The sequence below is a fragment of the Meles meles genome, chromosome 11 (assembly GCF_922984935.1).
Source record: "Meles meles chromosome 11, mMelMel3.1 paternal haplotype, whole genome shotgun sequence".
Classification (NCBI taxonomy): Eukaryota; Metazoa; Chordata; class Mammalia; order Carnivora; family Mustelidae; genus Meles; species Meles meles.
In genome coordinates, this window is record NC_060076.1 from 26,730,552 (window position 1) to 26,749,708 (window position 19,157).

The 19,157-nt window shown below is 38.0% G+C and overlaps 1 protein-coding gene across 7 annotated transcripts in view; it reads right to left on the reverse strand.

Annotated features, from left to right (window-relative positions):
- The window catches only part of FKTN (fukutin), an 83,586-nt gene that overhangs the window by 6,018 nt on the left and 58,411 nt on the right, over positions 1 to 19,157 (reverse strand). For 4 of the 7 annotated variants that reach the window (XM_046023405.1, XM_046023402.1, XM_046023406.1 and 1 more), the window contains exon 10: positions 3,903 to 10,090. In XM_046023405.1, the coding sequence (XP_045879361.1) occupies positions 9,877 to 10,090 (214 nt within the window). In that variant the 3' untranslated portion in view covers positions 3,903 to 9,876. Of the gene's footprint in view, positions 1 to 3,902; positions 10,091 to 19,157 lie in introns of those variants that run through there. The other 3 variants (XM_046023403.1, XM_046023407.1, XR_006820857.1) reach the window with 3 other exon arrangements.

The following is a 19,157-nucleotide window of genomic DNA, read 5'->3' on the forward strand; positions in this document are numbered from 1 at the left end:
AAGTGTACTAAGTAAACAACATGTGTTGGAGAGGATATGGAGAAAGGGGAACCCTCTTACACTGTTGGTGGGAATGCAAGTTGGTGCAGCCACTTTGGAGAACAGTGTGGAGAGTCCTCAAGAAATTAAAAATAGAGCTTCCCTATGACCCTGGAATTGCACTGCTGGGTATTTACCCCAAAGATACAGATGCAGTGAAAAGAAGGGCCATCTGTACCCCAATGTTTATAGCAGCAACAGCCACGGTCGCCAAACTGTGGAAAGAACCAAGATGCCCTTCCACTGATGAATGGATAAGGAAGATGTGGTCCATATACACGATGGAGTATTATGCCTCCATCAGAAAGGATGAATACCCAACTTTTGTAGCAACAGGGACGGGACTGGAAGAGATTATGCTGAGCAAAATAAGTCAAGCAGAGAGAGTCAATTATCATATGGTTTCACTTATTTGTGGAGCATAACAAATAACATGGAGGACATGGGGAGATGGAGAGGAGAAGGGAGTTGAGGGAAATTGGAAGGGGAGATGAACCATGAGAGACTATGGACTCTGAAAAACAACCAGAGGGTTTTGAAGGGGCGGGGGGTGGGGGGGGGTGGGAGGTTGAGGAACCAGGTGGCGGTAATACGGAGGCACGTACTGCATGGAGCACTGGGTGTGGTGCAAAAAACAATGAACACTGTTACGCTGAAAAGAAATTAAAAAAAAAAAAAGAAGAAAAAAGTGTACTAAGTTTTAATAAAGAGGGACATTTCTACAACATTTCTAGAAAATGATACATTTTGGAAGAGGAATATGCTGAAATCCAGCAAATTTTGTATGTTTTCATCCAAAGCAAAAAAAAAAATAAGAGCCTCCACAACACAAAGTGTGATGAAGCAGAGCTGAGGCAGAGGATAAACTACCTGTAAGCTCCCCTACCAGTCACTTGTCATACCAGCGACAACAGAGAAAACGCTTTCTAATTGTCAGCTAAGCAAGGACTGATTTATTAATATTTGCTTCAGTTATATTTCAGGAGGTGTTCATGAAGAAATTATGACAAGGAAAAATGGCAACATTTCCCCCAGTTTTATAGAGATATAATTGCCTACAACATTGTATAAGTTCAAAGTATGCAACATAATTAGTTGATATATGTATTGTGAAATTATAACTACAGCTTTAGTTAATACCCATCACCTCACATAGCTAAAAATGCTTTCTTGTGATGAAACTGTCTTAGCAACTTTCAAATACTCAATAGAGTATTGTCAACTATACTCACCATGCTTGACATTATATCCCCCAAATTTGTCTTATAACAGGCAGTTTGTACCTTTTGACTACTCTCATCCAATTAGTCCAGTCCCTACCCCTGCCTCTGGCAATCATCAATCTGAGTTTGGTTTTTCTAGTTCCCACATATAAAATGAGATCATACAATTATTTTTCTGTCTGATATTTCCCTTAACATTATGCCTTTAAGGTCTACCAGCATTGTCACAAGTGGCAGAATTTCCCTCTTTCATTACCTGGACCCAATATTACTTGGCTAAGTAATATTCCATTCTCTGTATATGCCACATCTTCTTATCTATTCATACGTTGATGGATACGTAGGTTGTTTCCATATCTTGGCTGTTGTAAATAAACCTGCAATGTACAGGGGGTGCGGAAATCTCTTTGGTATAACGATTTCATTTCCCTCAATAAGTATCCAGAAGTGCAATTGCTGGATCATATGGTATCTCTATTTTTAATTTTTTGAGCAAACTTCATACTCTTCCTAGTGGCTACACCAATTCACATTCCCATCAGCAGTGAATAAGAGCTCCTTTTTCTGCACATTCTCATCAACACTTGTTAGCTCTTGTCTTCTTAATACCAGCCATTTTAACAGGGGTGAAGTTTTGATTTGCATTTCCCTGATGATAAGTGATGTTGAGCATCTCTTCATGTACATGTTGGCCACCTGAATATCTCCTTTGGAAAAATGTCTACTCAGTTTCTTTGCTCACTTTTAATTGGATTATGGATTTTTTTTTTTTTTTTTTACTATTGAGTACAAGTTCCTTATATAATTAGGATATTAACCCCTTACCAGATATATTGTTTGCAAATATTTATTCCCAATCTATAGGTTGCCTTTCATTCTGTTGTTTCCCTTGTTGTGTAGAAGCTTTTTAGTTTGATGTAGTCCCACTTGTTTATTATCACTTTTGTTGCCTTTGGTGCTTCTGGTGTCATATCCAAAAAAATCACTGATACAAGCAATGTCAAGGAGCTTTTCCCCCATTTTCTTCTAGGAGTTTTATGGCTTCAAGTCTTACATTTATGTTTTTAAATCCATTTTGAGTTAATTTTTCTGAGTGGTAGAAGACAAGAGTCTAGTTTTATTCTTTTCCATATGAATATCCAAATTTTCCCAGCCCCATTTATTAGAGACTGTATTTCCTCTGTTGAGTATTCTTGGCTCCCTCATCATATATTAGTTGACTGGATATGCATGGGTTTATTTTCCAGGCTTTCAATTCTGTTCCGTTGGTCTAGGTGTCTATGTTTATGCTAGTACTATACTGTTTTGATTAATATAGCACTAGACCACGTTTGAAATCAGCAAATCTGATGCTTCCATCTTTGCTCTTTTTTCTCTGGATTGCTTTTGGCTAGTTGGTTAACAGTCCTGAATGGCTTTTTGGTTTGCTTATCACCTGTGGATCTTTTCCAGTGAAGTATCTGTTCACGTCTTTTGCCCATTTTCTAGTGGATTTTTCGAAGCTGTTGAGGGTCAAGTACTTTATATATTCTAGATGCTACTCCTTTGTCAGCTATGTAGTTTGCAAATACTTCCTTCTAGTTTGTGGCTTGACTTTCCAGCCTCTTTTTGTAGGCTTTTTAGTTTTTAATTTTGGTGGAGTCCAGCTCATCAATTTTCCCTTTTTTGGATTGTGCTTTTGGTTGGTAACAAGTCTTAAGAAAGAATTCTTTGCTTCACTCTAGATCATGAAGATTTTCTTTTTTTTTTTTTCCCCCCTGAAAGTTTCATAGTCTTACATTTAAGTACAGGAGACATTTGGGTTCATTTTTGTTTAAAGTATGAGGTGCAAGTTTAGGTTATTTTTGTTGTTGTTGAAAGGTCTAGCCTAGCCTCTACTGCATTACTTCTGCTCTTTGATCAAAAACCCATTGAGCATATTTGTGTGTCAGCTTCTGGTTTCTTTATTCTGCTCTAGTGATCTATGTGTCTATCTCTTTACTAATACCACAGTCTTGATTACTGCATTAATCAAGGGCCGCCTAATAAAGTATCACAGATGGGGTGCATGGGGGCCTCAGTCAGTTAAGTGTCTGATTCTTGGTTTTGGTTCAAGTCATGATCTTAGGGTCATGAGATGGAGCTCTGTGTCAGGCTCTGAGCTCAGCAGGGAGTCTGCACGAGATCCTCTTCCTCTCCCTCTGCCCCTCCCCTGCTTGCATGCTAGTGTGCTCTCTCTCTCTCAAATAAATAAACACATCTTTTTTAAAAAATGAAGTATCACAGACTGGGTGGCTTAAAACAGACATTTATTTTCTCACAGTTCTGGATGCTAGAAGTCCAAGATCAAGGTGTTGGTAGAGCTGGTTTCTTCTGAGGGTCTTTCTCCTTGACTTGTATGTAGATGGCCTCTTCTCCCTAATCTTCATATAGTCTTCTCTCTATGCCTGTCTGTATTCTTAAATCTCTTCTTATAAAGGACCCCCAATCATATCTGATTAGAGCTGACCCATACGATTTCATTTTACCTTATTCTTAGAAATACTGTACTGATCTCAAGATTTACTATTTTACCAGACTGCTTATGAATATTAGTGGCTAATATCTACTGCAAACTTCAAGAATAAATACAAAACATCTCAAGTGATTTAAAAAGTTTTATTCATCATCCCAAACTGATTATATATTACAAATTCTGATCAAAATAATAATATTAAAGGTTTTTTCAGTAGTACCACAAACTACCTGTACCTGAAGATAAAAACAAATAGTCAACTGGTAAGCATACACTGAAATTTACCCATGTTTAAAATATCATTTTGTTTAAAAAATTCACATACATGTTTTTCTGCTTATGAAGTAGAGGGAGCACACAAATAGCTATATATGATTTTCATTTAACAAGCCCATGCTCTGAACGAGTCATCAAAAGACTGTAAAATCTTGTAATTTTTTTAATGGTGCATGAGACAGTACATCGTTTTATACAACAAAATACAGTACTTCTAATTCTCCTCATAATCCTTTTCAACCCCACTGTGAGAGCTGCTCCTAAGTGTGTAGCAGCTTGGTTGGCTAACAGGTTCCTACATCATCTCTACATTGGGTTGGGATGGGGGATGGCAAAGGGGCATTCTAACTAGAAGCTCTGGGAATACAGAAGCACAGATTTCTCATTAGAAAAATGCAGACCTGCCTACTGGTCCTATGAAAAGCTATCACTATTGAATTGGTCTGATTGACTTATAAACCATAATTAGATTTTAGTTTGTGCAGAGAAGCTTAAAAGAGCTTGAAAAATACCCTGTAGATTCTTGCCTGAGACAGAAACACAAATTTGATGGAAGAAGGTGGAAGTTAGTATTTTCAATTCTCCCTTACTGAAACAAAGATATAAACCTTCATCAGCACAGATAGTTACATGAAACTAAGTATTCCAAGTTCTCTCCCTCTGAAAATCATGACTTCTATCTGTGGCTGGGTAGAGATTTACTAACAAAGAGATGAGGTTTTACCTCTAGAAAAAGCTAGAATATTGAAGAAGTCCAGGGCAGAACAAGTACCGAATCTAGGGAGGCAGAGAGAGTGAATTGCTTGGGACCAAGGAACTATGCAACACAAGGGATCATACAAGGAGACCTTAGGAGACAACAGCTTGACCAATAAAATGAAAATATTCGTTCTATTTAGAGAAGGAGGCAACTTGGTAATGTCTCTGAATTCATGAACCATACAATTTGTACTTTAATGCCTTGATACAATGAAACAATTTTTTTCCCTAAGTAAATTAAATTCAGTTACCTAACCTCCTGAGTAAGGCTTGTGTTCTGAACCATAGGTTTTTAAAATCCCATTTGAAGAATAATTAGAAAAGCAACTGGGAAATAGGAAACGGAACATTCCTTGAGTACTTACTTAATCCTAGGCCTGATGCTAAGCACTTTATGTTCCATCTTATCCTAACTAAAAGCCCTGAGACATACACACTTCCCCAATTCACTCATGTGAAAGTTGAGGCTGAGGGTCCTCTGCCACAAATCCCACATGATGAACCTGGGATGCAAACTCAGGCCTAATTCAGAAATTTGTGATCTTTTTATACCAACATGCTGATTCCCTTAAGTGAAATGTCAGAGGTGACCTAGCCAGGTCTTAATGAGAGAGGAGGAGGAGGAAAGACAAATTGCTGCTGGGACCTTTCTTCAAAGATATCCTTTTGTTTGGTCAGGAACTGGAGTTTTTCCATGATAATTATATATTAGAAGTTAGGAATGTGGTACTTTCTCTGACTAGTCTTTGAGGAAAATTTTCCCTTGGGGATTTATAATATTAAGGATGAAAGAACTATTCATTTTCCAGAAACTAAAACTTGGGAGAGACTTAGAAACATGTGAAGCCTTAGGCTTGTGATACTGGATGAGGTGTTAGGCTGGAGTGTGGGAATTCATTCCAAGTGTGTTTCCCAGATGCAGCTCTGGTCCCTAGTCTACAAGCCACTGCTCTTCTATGTAACACCTTGCTGTCCTATGTGCCATCTGAAGTTTGGAGCCATGTTAAGGCTAGATACAATGGTTTGGGGTCATGAAGAAGAAAAACAATAAATACACCTTATTCTCAACTACTTGAATCCATCAGAGTTTATCAATAAGGGAAGGAGGAAGGATTCTTTGGAAATAAGTGCTTAGCTAATGGTTTCCTGGGGAAGCAGAAGGGATGAAGTAGCAATGGGACACATCCTGAGTTTAAGAGAATAAGTACTCCTGGATATTAAGAGTAGTATGATCAGGGGCGCCTGGGTGGCTCAGTGGATTAAGCTGCTGCCTTCGGCCTTCGGCTCAGGTCATGATCTCAGGGTCCTGGGATCGAGCCCCGCATCGGGCTCTCTGCTCCGCAAGGAGCCTGCTTCCTCCTCTCTCTCTGCCTGCCTCTCTGCCTACTTGTGATCTCTCTCTCTCTGTCAAATGAATAAATAAAATCTTTAAAAAAAAAAAAAAAGAGTAGTATGATCAAAGGCTGATGTCTCCAAACATGAACTATTTCACCTTTTGGAGATACGGCATTTTGCAGTTAAAGATATGAAGACAACCTAAGTATTTTGGACAAGATAAGAAATACTCCTTCTTGATCTCTTTGTCACCTCAGGCTCCCAATCTGAGCAAAAACCTAATAAGTGGGGAATGGCAGAAACACCCTGAAACTGACTCCTAAGGCACGGGATGACTTCTCTTTGAAGCATCTCAAGCAGAGTTAAAAACGTTGTGTTGTGATGCAGTGACATAGGACCTGGGCCAAAATCACGGCCCTCTTGAGTTTTAACTTCGGGTGTTTCTCAAGTTACTGCTATCACTTGTTGATCTAACTATAAAATAAAAGGCACATAATGAATGTGACCCCTATAGCTTTTAAGACTCAAGAGCGAGATGAGGCACGTGGGTGGCTCAGTTGGTTAAGCAACTGCCCTCGGCTCAGGTCATGATCCCAAAGTCTTGGGATCAAGTTCTGCCTCGGGCTCTCAGCTCCATGGGGAGTCTGCTTCTTCCTCTAACCTCCCCTCTCATGCTCTTTCCCACTCTGTTTCTCTCTCTCAAATAAATAAATAAAATCTTTAAAAAAAAAAAAAAAGGAAAGAAAGAAAAGAGCAAAAGATTTTCACTTGAGTGAACTTGTTTGGGAGGATAGTGGCAGACATTCTGCCATCTAGTGGTCAAATTTCAGGGTTTGTACAAGTGAATGAAAGAAATTGGCCATCCCACTGCCCAGCTTCTTAGAGAACTTAAGAACTGCAGTTATATTGCAGTTTTATTCCAGAGACCAGAAGTCAGGAGCTGCAGCAGAGGGGAGAAGGCCAAGGGCTCCCCACTTAGAGAAGGACCGAGTGGCCATGTGGTTGTCAAATGAAGGGTTATCAATCTTGCCTCTCAGGATCTGTCTGGAGAAAGCCATGGGTGCTAACTTAGCTAATATAAGAGGTTTTCTCCGGTAAAACAGACAGAGTGGACCTCAAAGTGGCCATAGTAGGAGAATTGTTGTTGGAATACTCAGGTGAAAAAGAAAATGGATCTGGTGAGGTTTGATGGTAGAGCCACTGGACACTGAGCACAGTTAAGGATCGTCAAGAAGGACAGAATGAAGTATGGCTGAACCTGTAGCAGAAGCAAGGCCAGCCTTCAGAGTCTGGGGAAAGGCTTTACACCCTCAAGTTAGGGTAGAAACCAAGCAAGAGCAGAAGCCTGTAAAACCAGAAGGTAGTCAAGAAAGGTATTTCAGCTGCCAGTGGGCTGTGGAGGGAAGGATACAGAATCTCTGTCAGTGCAGCCAAGATATCTTAGATTTTGGATTCTTCAAGACTTTGGACTCCAGGGATAGATAAAAGAAAAATAACCTAAATAGGGGTGGGTAAACTCTGGCAAAGAGTGGAAGCCCCAATTTGAAATGGGCAGAAATGTGTATGCACTTAATTATATATAAACTTCAAGATGCTGAGCACAAGAAAATGGTCCTCACTAAATGGCAGATTTTACCCAGAAACACTATTAGTATCTGATATTTTTTCAACTATGAAAAATGAAATTAGGTTTGGCTATTTAGAATTTGGGTGTGATTTCTATGGGCTAATTTTCCAGCAAAAAGAAGCTGATTACAGGGGAGCCTGGGTGGCTCAGTGGGTTAAGCCACTGCCTTCCGCTCAGGTCATGATCTCAGGGTCCTGGGATCGAGTCCCGCATCAGGCTCTCTGCTCAGCAGCGAGCCTACTTCCCTCTCTCTCTCTCTGCCTGCCTCTCTGTCTACTTGTGATCTCTCTCTGTCACATAAATAAATAAAATCTTAAAATAAAAAAAAAAAAGAAGAAGCTGATTACAATGGCCTATCATCTGGGGACAAGTTTACTGGTAATCTGTAAGAGTCCCTGAAAACCCCATTATGTTAGTTATGAAAAGATCCAATGAGTACACATTGAAAGCTTGTCCTAAGAGAGAAAGATCAGTGGTTATCATTTATCAAAAAAAGTTTCTGATGTTTTGAAAATATAGAGTGGGTGATTGTAGGTCACTTTTCCCAACTTTGTTTTAGGAAAACTCAGTCAGCCTACTAGTCCCTCATTTCTGACACTCGTATTATTCCCTGGTTTGAGAGGAAAGTCTGGGATTTTGTCCAGAAAGTTGTCCTAAGCAGCCTGGATAAAATATAAGACCCAGCTTCCTTTCCTAGACAAAGAAAAAGATAGCAGTGCTTACTATACCTACATATACTTTTACCTCTCTCTTGGAATATATCATTAAAGTGACTCATGAAGAGATGGAGGAGAGAGGGCCCTCCCAGCCCACTCAGAAACACATCTTGAGTGGGGGAAAAGGAAACTGAAGGGTTTTAAATTGGTGGTACTTGATAAAGCTGATAAAGGGAAGTCTGAGTTTTCATCCCATCAATATGCAACAGAAAGAACATCTAGATGGAACAATGAGACTGGACACAAACTTTACAAATACCATGACAGAGAAAGCATTTGTCAGATTTGCCATTGATCTTCACTTTGGAGATGTGATATAGTATAGAGGAGAGGGAACAGGTAGGCTTATATACCATTTAAATTAGTTTATAGGCCATAAATGAAAGATATGGAGGTGGAATTGATGAATGAATACACAGAAGAGTACATCTTAGAAAAATGACAGGTAATTTCTATTAATATTTTAGTGTTAACATCAAAATTGGGAGTACAAGGATTAAAAGTTTAGAAAATATTAAAGTCTATGAATAGCTCATATTTTTACCTAACAGATGGTTGGGAATGAAATAAGTAAAGTAAGTTTTGTGAAACCACAACCCTTTCAAAATCATGTCTGGTAGCATGATCTTGCTTGAATGATTTGTTAACAAGTGCTATAGAGGTCAGTGAAAATATTCTCACAATGGCTGGAAATTAAAGCATCCCACAAGCACAAGCTTCCTTTTCATTTCAAATATGAAAATAGAAAATTACAGAAATTTGCATATCTTTGACAAAGCTAGAAAGCAGCTCTCATTCTTAGAGAATGATGCTCTGTACTCTAAATTAATTCCATATGGGGCTGCTTGTAAAATGAAATCTGCTTGCATCCTTTCTTGATGCCACCTAAAGTATGATCACTTAAATATTAACTGCAACTCTACAGTCTTAAAAAAAGCAGCACTAACATACAAGCTTAACTGCTGATTACAGGAATGGGTTATTCTTTTTTTACTGGTATATCCTTCATTAGCTTTGTCCGATGAACCCATCTTCCAGTACAAATGCTATCTAACATTTTGAAAGAGTATCATATTCTGTAAGAGCTTCGAAGGGTAAGGGAGTTTCCCTCAAAGGAAAATTGAGGTGCTTACCAAAGGGAAGGGAATGAGAGACAGGCATAATGTCACCCATCTCTGCTTCTCTGCTCAAACACAGCACTGTACCTGGGACAGTGTACCGGGACTCCTTAACAAAAGTAAAATGACAGAACTAAATCACATGGCTCAGAAGTTAGGACTCTTCCTGCATCTTCAGACTTGACATATATATCTTTGGCCCTACTTACGTTTGACAAATAGAGATTTGTCTTCTTAAAGTATCCATCTTTGTGTCAGAAGGGGAATTCTACCGTTTCAACTTACTGTCTCAGTATAACTGGATAACCTCATCCCACTCAGAAATAGGCCAAATTCCATTGGGCTGTACATTGGGGGGAGAGCGCTTCCAGTCCCATGTCTTCACAGGAATCTTCCAGGTCTTACCATAATTGGCTTCAATGTATTCAATAGTTTCACAGGGCACATGAATCTTCATGTCTACAAACTCGGTCCAGCACAGTGTAAACCTGGGAAACAGGTATCTGTGGCAAAACAGAGGCAATGGGGAGAGGAGTTAGGCTCAACAGTACAAGTTTGCTCTAAAGAACCCTGCTGCTAGTGCACTCTGGGCCCAAGGAAAGTCCTCTCCAATCAGATAGCTCTGGGGAGAGATACAGTGGACATTTTGTGGTTTCTGACTGTTCAGCATCCCCTTCCTCTTACAATGTTAACGGCAACCCCACCCCTAAACCCCAGAGATGGGTAAAAAAGACCCAGGCCTAACCAGTACATGATAATGATTGGATCAGGGATAGGAATACACACAAATTAGGCAAATAAAAGTCAGCTTTGGGATTTCCGCTGAAACCACTGAAGAAAGAGGCATTCTTTTTGCGGAGGTTTCTAAGCTGGTGGGATGGAAGCTGAGCATCTGTTAGCTGACAGCAGGGAGAGATTATCTGAGAACGAAAATCAAAGCTAAAAGCACCCAAAAGGTGGAGGAAAATGATACAGCTCGGAAAACTGAGGGAAGGACTTGCATTTGGCTGTGGCCATTCCTTAAACATCTTAGGTAAACCAATAACTATATATAATTCTTTTTTTTTATACATTTCTAATACTCGAGATTCTTCCGACACAGAGGGAGGCACATGTAGCAGTGCGAAAGGAAACAACTCTTGTAGTCTGCCAGAGAACCTGCATCAACTCTGGCGGTACAGGACATTCTCCAACAGCAGCACATGTGCTTGTGCCTTTGAGGCAGGTCTTATCAACTCCTGTGTCCCAAGTTTCACTGTGTTTTTAGATGGCTTTTGAGGACCTACTCAGCTTAGATAGCTAAAGAAGAAACTCCCCGGCTCAGCCAGGGTATTTTTCAAACTCCTTTCCTAACTCATACTGCAGTGAAAATTTCTCATGATATGTGACCATGGTAGGATGCACTAGGATGGGTTTTTGAGGAAAGCTTCATACCCCCTGCCCCCTCCTCCAATGCAGGAATAGAGATCTAATGTCTAGATGTCCTGTTCTTCAACAAGATGTCCCTTAAAGACAGCTACACTAATCACATCTTCCTGCTCTATTATTTTACCACCTGCCCTTTTAAAATCTCTGTTCTCAGCCACAAACTTACTTTCTTATATTTAACAGTTCACCACATCATTAAATCCCCATTAAATTCAAACTGCTACTGAAAGACTACATAACACTAAAATAAGCAGCATATGTGTGAAGTGAATCTTTTCTTTCATAACCTGGACTTCCCAAGGAAGACAGCAAGTGTGACTCCAAGATGCATTGCCAGACCTCTGTCCCTCCCATGAACCTACCCGTAGTTCCTGGCTTTCTTTCATCTCAAATGCTAAAGAATCTCTACACCAGCTCAGGCAGTGTTAGTAATGATGAATTTTATTCTATGTCTAGTGGAACTATTTTAACTAGCAGCTAAGTTTAAGAAATTAAACCAAAATATGTTTCTTAAAGGTACTCTAGATCAGGGAATTAAACTCAATATATTATAAAGGAAAGCTAAAACGAGCAGTTTCGTGAGATTTAAGTTTATATTATAGCCTGATATTCTGTGTTGGTGTTTTCTGAGAAATGTTTCTTCTCTTCACAACATGAAAAGAACTTTCAGTAATGAGATTTGAAGTGACAATAGCAGAGATCACAGAAATTTAAATTATCAGAGGATTAAAGAAAAAAGAAACGGGAAAGAGCCAGATGTCAAAGCATAATCATATTGTGGAAATGGGATCTAGCTGGGATGTTCTCCAAGGAAAGGTCAGTTCTCATAATATTCTGCTTTTAAATATCATGTTTTGCCACCAGATGAACATAAAGCCATACATGAAAATGAGAGGCTGAACAAATTAAAAAGAAAGCAACAAGTCCCTTCTACCCAAACCAATGGGTGCTGGCAGTTAATAGACAATCCCAGCTGGCTTCTGTGAAAAGACGGCCACAGCAAATCTCATAGCTGAGGAAGAAATAAGATACAGCAGAGCTCCACCATCTGCTGGTCCCAATTTTATTCTGCACACTCATATTCATGGAATTGCTTATTTTGTCATCAGACCAGCCATCCATCATGGGCCTCCACCCTCCCCTATCAGATACTGGTCAAAAGAATGTTCACCTGTCCCATCCTACCAAGTTGATACTCTAGTGCAAATGAGGCAGAAATTATGACCTATCTCCATAACATAGGGCAGGAAACTCGTCTCTTAAATATTAGCCTCTACAGTCTATCAAAGAGATGAAAGAAAGAAAAATCAGAGGTCCACAAAAGATACAGTAGATGAGAATACTACAAATTTTAACGAAAGCAGTTATTTTAAACAATGAAATATGCAAATGAATAAAACCAAAACATTAAAAATAAACAATGTGAAAAATAATTCAAAGACAATTTGATTTCAATGTTCATTTGTGTTCCTAAATGGAAACATCCCTAAATCGTTGTGGTTTTCTTTTCACTAAAAAATTTTCAATTTAATCAGCAAAAAGAATATTCCAGCTTCCTAGGAGAAGAAGAAAGATAAACCATAAAATGTGAAAGCTGATTGTTAAATAGGATAAAGGAGAGGCAGAGAAGGGATGGGTGGCACAGAACACCACATACCATGTACTCTGTCCAGGTTACCAGTAAACAATGACTAAGACTAGAACATACCATGGGTCTGCGACATTACCTTAGCTTTTAGAGCTAAGGTTAAGTTTGGCTAAGCAGTGTGTACTTTAGAGCTCTGGGATAGGATCCAAAATGTGAACAGATTTAAATTCAGACTAAGGCAACTCTTGTAAGCTCAAGGGATCTTTTCACACACATACAAATCTTTCCATTCACATTTTCTATTTCATAGCATGTTTACTTCATTTTATCTCTGCATGAAAGATTAGAATTAAGAGTTAGTTGGAGCTAAAAAAAAAAAAAAAAAAAGTTGGAGTAAACTATTTCATTTTTTTCCCCACAAAATTCCCGATAATCTGTAAAACTATTTACCGGTGGTTAGATAAAGTAATCTCATCAGTTTAATTGTACATCCCATAAACATAACTGCTAAATGGAAAACACTGTTTTTATTATTACCAGTTAGCTAGACTAAGTGAAAGAGAGACACCATCATTTACAACTGAATTTGACCTTTTTAAACACAAGTTGCATTAAACTCTGGAATTGGAACAGCAGAGCCCTGTTTTCAAACAAGAATTTCCTGCAAAACAACACAAATGGTTTATTCTCATTACCAATCCTTAATTTCTTTTTCTTGTGCTATTCCAGTGCCTAAGCCCTCTAGCATTCTGCTTAATAGAGGCAGGCAGAGCACACATTTTTTTTTTTTTTTCTGATTCCAAATCTATTTTACTCCAAGCTTGCTAAAATGCCTTTCCCCCACTTTCGGTTAATTATGAAATTTATCAAAAGTTTTTTTTTTTCCCATTTTATTTATTTTTTCAGTGTAACAGTATTCATTGTTTTTGCACAACACCCAGTGCTCCATGCAAAACGTGCCCTCCCTATTACCCACCACCTGTTCCCCCAACCTCCCACCCCTGACTCTTCAAAACCCTCAGGTTGTTTTTCAGAGTCCATAGTCTCTTATGGTTCGCCTCCCCTTCCAAATTTTTTTGTTTTTAATAAACATATAATGTATTTTTATCCCCAGGGGTACAGGTCTGTGAATCGCCAGGTTTACACACTTCACAGCACTCATATCAAAAGTTTTAATGTCATCAAATGATAATGGAGGGTTTTTTCCCTTTGATCTTTTAAACATTTAACGTTGAAAATTACACTAATACACAAGAACTACAAAATTTGATATAATACATGATCAAGTTTTGCAAATGTTCTATTTATAGCAGACAGGAAAGTATATTCAGCATTTATTGCGTGAAGACTTTTCTATATATCCAATAAATCAAGCTTGTTGATTTTCTTCATGTTTTCAATAGTTTACTAATTTCTTCTTTGCCTGAATCAGCAGTTTTTTAAATAAAAATATTTCAGAATCTCCCACCACAATTGTGGGCATGTTAAACATTCATTCGAATTTCATCAGCTTTTGATTTACATACTTGAAGACCATATTTTTTTTTTAAAGATTTTACTTATTTACATTGAGAGAGAGAGAGAGAGAGAGAGAGCGCGCTAGCAAGTGGAGAGGCAGAGTGAGCAACAGAATCTTAAGCAGGCTCCATGCTGAGCACAACTCGGAGATCATGACCTGAGCAGAAATCAAGAGTCAGACACTTACTGAGCTATGCAGGTGCCCCTGAAGACCATGTTATTAAAATCACACAATATTTCTTGGTGGACTACTTCTTTGGAAAATTATGTGGTGGGCCTTTCAATCCTTTAATATTTTCTCCCTAAAATTCTATTTTGCCTGATACTAATATTACAGCAGCAGTTTTCTTTAGTTAATAATGTTGGGGCATATCTTTTTCCATCCCTATAATTTTCAACATTTCTGTGTGATTTTGCTTTAGGTGTGCCTCTTGCCAAGCATTATATAGCTATGTTTTCTTTTTCTATCTCATTTTAATCTTCATCTTTACATGGGTTAGCTTAATCTGTTAATATTTCCTGTAATTAATTTTATATTTAGACATATTTTGAATTCTAGAGCCAGACTGCCTGGGCTCAAATCCTGGCTCCACTTCTTACCACGTATAACACATTAGTCAATCTCTTTGTGCCTTAACTTCTTCATTTCATTTATAAAATGAGGGTACTAACCTTAGACAGATGTTAGCATAGAATAAATAAAGTACTTAGAATAAAGCCTAACACATACACAGTAAGTGGTATTACAGTGCTGACTATTGTCACAATTATCTTTGCATGTTTTCAGTTTGCCATAACTTTTCTCTGTCCTACCTTTCCTAATTTCATTTAATTGATAAAGGTTTATTAAATTCTCATTTGTTCTGCTTATTTGGAAGTTAATTTTTTAACAATTTTATTTTTTTTTAATAAATTAATTTCTGCACCTGGGCACCTGGGTGGCTCAGATGGTTAAACGCCTATCTTCGGCACAGGTCATGATCCCAGAGTCCTGGGATCAAGTACCACATCAGGCTCCCTGCTTAGCATGGATCCTGTTTCTCCCTCTAACTCTCTCTCTTTCTCTGTCTCTCATGAATAATAAATAAAATCTTAAAATAAAATAATTTCTACATCCAACACGGGGCTTGAACTTACAACCCCCAAGATCAGGAGTCACACACTCTACCAAAAGAGCCAGCCAGGCACCCATATTCCGAAGTTTTAAATAATATTTCTATCTAGCAGTAGTTACTATTTGTAATAGCTACTATTGTTTTTAAAGATTTTACTTATTTATTTGACAAAGAGAGAGAGATACCAAGTAGGCAGAGAGGCAGGCAGAGGGGTGGGGGAAGCAGGCTCCCTGCTGAGCAGAGAGCCCGATGCGGGGCTCAATCCCAGGACCCTGAGATCATGACCTGAGCCAAAGGCAGAAGCTCACCCACTGGGCCACCCAGGCACCTGCTACTGTCTATTTTTTAACCTACATATTTCTAAGAGTTTCTAATAAAAACTGAGTATGTGCAGAACCTCGACCCTCTTCCTACTACACAGAACTTATACTTTATTCCTTCAACACTGAAAAGTCATGTCCTCCTCAACTTATTATCATCAAGAGTTTCACTTTCTAACTTTTCTCTTTTTAACACGTTGTCATTTTATTTTTTATAGACAATGGTTCACCAATTTACTGACATATTGTACACATTTTTTTGTTCACCATTATGTCATATATATTATGTCTTCCTTCTGCATCCTTTAATAGATCTTTAAGCATGGATCTCTGAGAGGTAAACTTTCTTAATCTTTTTACACATGTAAATGTCTTTATCTTGACCTCCCTCTTGAATGTTAGTTTTAACTGCATATAACTTAGTTATTTCTCCTCAGCTTTTGAAAAATACTATAACCTCCATTATCTTCTGCCCTCTATCATTAAAGAGGTATGTATATTTGCTGCTCCTTTGTGAACAATCTGTTTTGTCTAGTAGCCTGAAAACAAATTTTTTTTTTTAAAGATTGTATTTATTTGGGCACCTGGGTGGCTCAGTTGCTTAAGCGACTGCCTTTGGCTTGGGTCATGACCCCAGAGTTCCAGGATCGAGTCCCACATTGGCTCCCAGCTCTATAGGCAATCTGCTTCTCCCTCTGACCTTCTCCCCTCTCCGCTCTCTCTATCTCTCTCTCAAATAAATAAAAACAAATCTTAAAAAAAAAAAAGATGTATTTATTTATTTGAGAGTGACAAGGATAGTAAGAGAGAATACAAGTGGAGGAGAGGGAGTAGTAGGCTCCCTCTTGAGCAGGGAGACGGATGCGGGGCTCAATCCCAGGATCCTGGGATCATTACCTGAGCTGAAGGCAGATACTTAACCGACTGAGCACCCAGGAGCCCCAAATTTTTGTTTTTGACATTACAGTTTTCTTAGGAAGTATCTAGATGTAGATTTATTATTTATCCTGGTTATCTGTCTTTAATTTGGGAATTCTGTTTACTCTTTTTTCATCGTTCACTCCAATTTCTTTTAGCTCAACTATATCTTTTATTTTTTATTTTCTTTGATTTTATATATTTTTTACATTCATTTGAGTATAGGTGACCACAATGTTACATAAGTTTCGTGTGTACAACATAGTGATTAGACAAGTTTACACATTATGCTATGTTCATCACAAGTGCAGCTGCCTTCTGTCCTAATACATTGGCATTATATTACTGACTATATTCCTTAAGCTGTGCCTTTTATTCCCATGACTTATTCATTACATAACGGAAGTCTATATGTCCCACTTCCCTTCACCCATTTTGTCCAACTCCCCATAACCCTCTTCTCTGACAACCATCAGTTTGTTCTCTGTATTTATAGGCCTAATTCTGCTTTCTGCTTGTTCATTCATTTAGTTTAGTTTGTTTTAGATTTCACTTATGCATGAAATCATGTGGTACTTGTCCTTCTCAGTCTGACTTATTTCACTTAGTAAAACACTCTCTAGGTCCATTCATGTTTTCTCAAATGGCAAAAGCTCATCTATTTTCATGGTCGTGTAATACTCTACTGTGTGTGTGTGGGTGTCTGTATGTGTGTGTGTGTAGTGTGTGTACTCTTTACATCTTCCTGAGACATTTGTTTATTGATGGTACCTTAGTTTGCTTCCATATCTTGACTATTGTAAATAATGCTGAAATAAACAGGGGCACATATATCTTTCCAAACTAGTGTTTTTGTTTTCTTTGGGTAAGTATCCAATAGTGGAATTACTGGATATGATATTTCTAGCTCTAATTTTTTTGTGGAAACTCCATACTGTTTTCCACAGTGGCTGAAGCAATTTATATTCCCACCAACAGTGTATGAAGGTTCCTTTTTCTCCACATCCTTGCAAACACTTGTTATTTCTTATACTTTTTAATTCTGACAGGCCTAAGATGATCTCATTGTGGTTTTTGATTTACATTTCCCTGATACTCAGTGATGTTAATTAGGTATGCCTTTTAGACATATTCATCAGTGATTTGTACTGAACCAAAGGGAATGTGGCAAAATGAGGAATTACTGTGCACAGTAAGTCATTAAGTCCCTATCATCAATTTTGCCCAATTCTCTAAGAATTGCAATCTATTCTTGAGAACCAAGGTTACAGCATGCTGACTAGCATTTTTTAAATGATCTCTTCCACAAAGCTCCTCAAATTCTACTACAGAAAACACAGAAGCAAAAAGTAATACTGAAATGGCTAATATACTTTTCAGAGCCTAAACTAGAATATTATCGCTGAGACCTTTATTCATCCCATACTCCACTCCTATCCCAATATATAACATATAAGCAATATACACAGCACATACATGTTTGATAAAATAAAATTCTACCCACTGAACCTCATTTTCCCACTGACTTCCAGTGTAAATTGAGTGATTCCACTTATCTTACTGACTTTTAAACTCTGCTATGCAGTCTCCATAAGACATAACTACTGATAATCTGTACCACAGGAGAGACAAGAAAAAATTTGTATCATCAATGAGTAGACAAATTAAAGCTTGTATAATGGTTGTTATCATGTAACACTTGAATGCACCTCCATGACTATATCAAAAACTATCCATTTAAAGCGTGCTCAAAACTCTTTTTTAATGCCAGAAACAAAGCCCCAGGACATTTTTATTTCTACTGCATAACTTCAAAAAATTAGATCTATAGTTTATCGACAATCAGACTCAGCTGTGCTTGCTTTCTCTAAGACAATGTTAATAGTATTTCTCTTTGGATCTAATAGATAATTTCTAAAAGAGATTAAATTATGATTTCAACTTTTATACTAAATAGAAAAAGCTTGTTTTATTTTGAACTCAGATTACCTAATTTGTCAAATCAGATGCAAAAGGCTCAAAGCTTATCATTGCAATTAAGCCTGCCTTGATCAAATTCATCCCTCTGGTCCCAGTTACCCCTCTATTTCAGTATGTAATGTTGGGCTCTTTCCTCTTCACATTGGTTTTCTAAGTCATAATTTTTTTAAGATTTCATTTATTTATTTTAGAGAGAGAGAGAGCCATGCTCATGAATGGGGGGGAGAAGCAGGAAAAGAGAAACAAGCAGAATCCATGCTGAATGCAGAGCCTGATGTGGGGCTCGAACCCATGATCCTGACATCATGACCTGAGATGAAATCAAGAGTCAGACACTTAACTGACTGAGGCACCCAGGTGCCCCATAAATTTTTTAAACTTGTAAATAAACTTTTTTCTAAATACATTTTTTGAGAAGTAATTTACATATAACAAACTGCACCCATTTTAAGTTTTGACAAACACATATACCTGTGTAAATACCATAGCAATTAAAACACAGACTACTTCTACACCCTGCTTCCCAAAGGTCCCTGTGCTCTTTGGCAAGTCATAGAGTAGATCCACCCTGGCCCCTAGCAATCACTGATCTTACTATATCCTTCATTGGTTTTGCCTGTTCTACAATTTCAAATACATGCAGTTACATAGTATGTACTCTTCCTATCTTCCTCCACTGAGCATATTTTGGACATTCATTTAT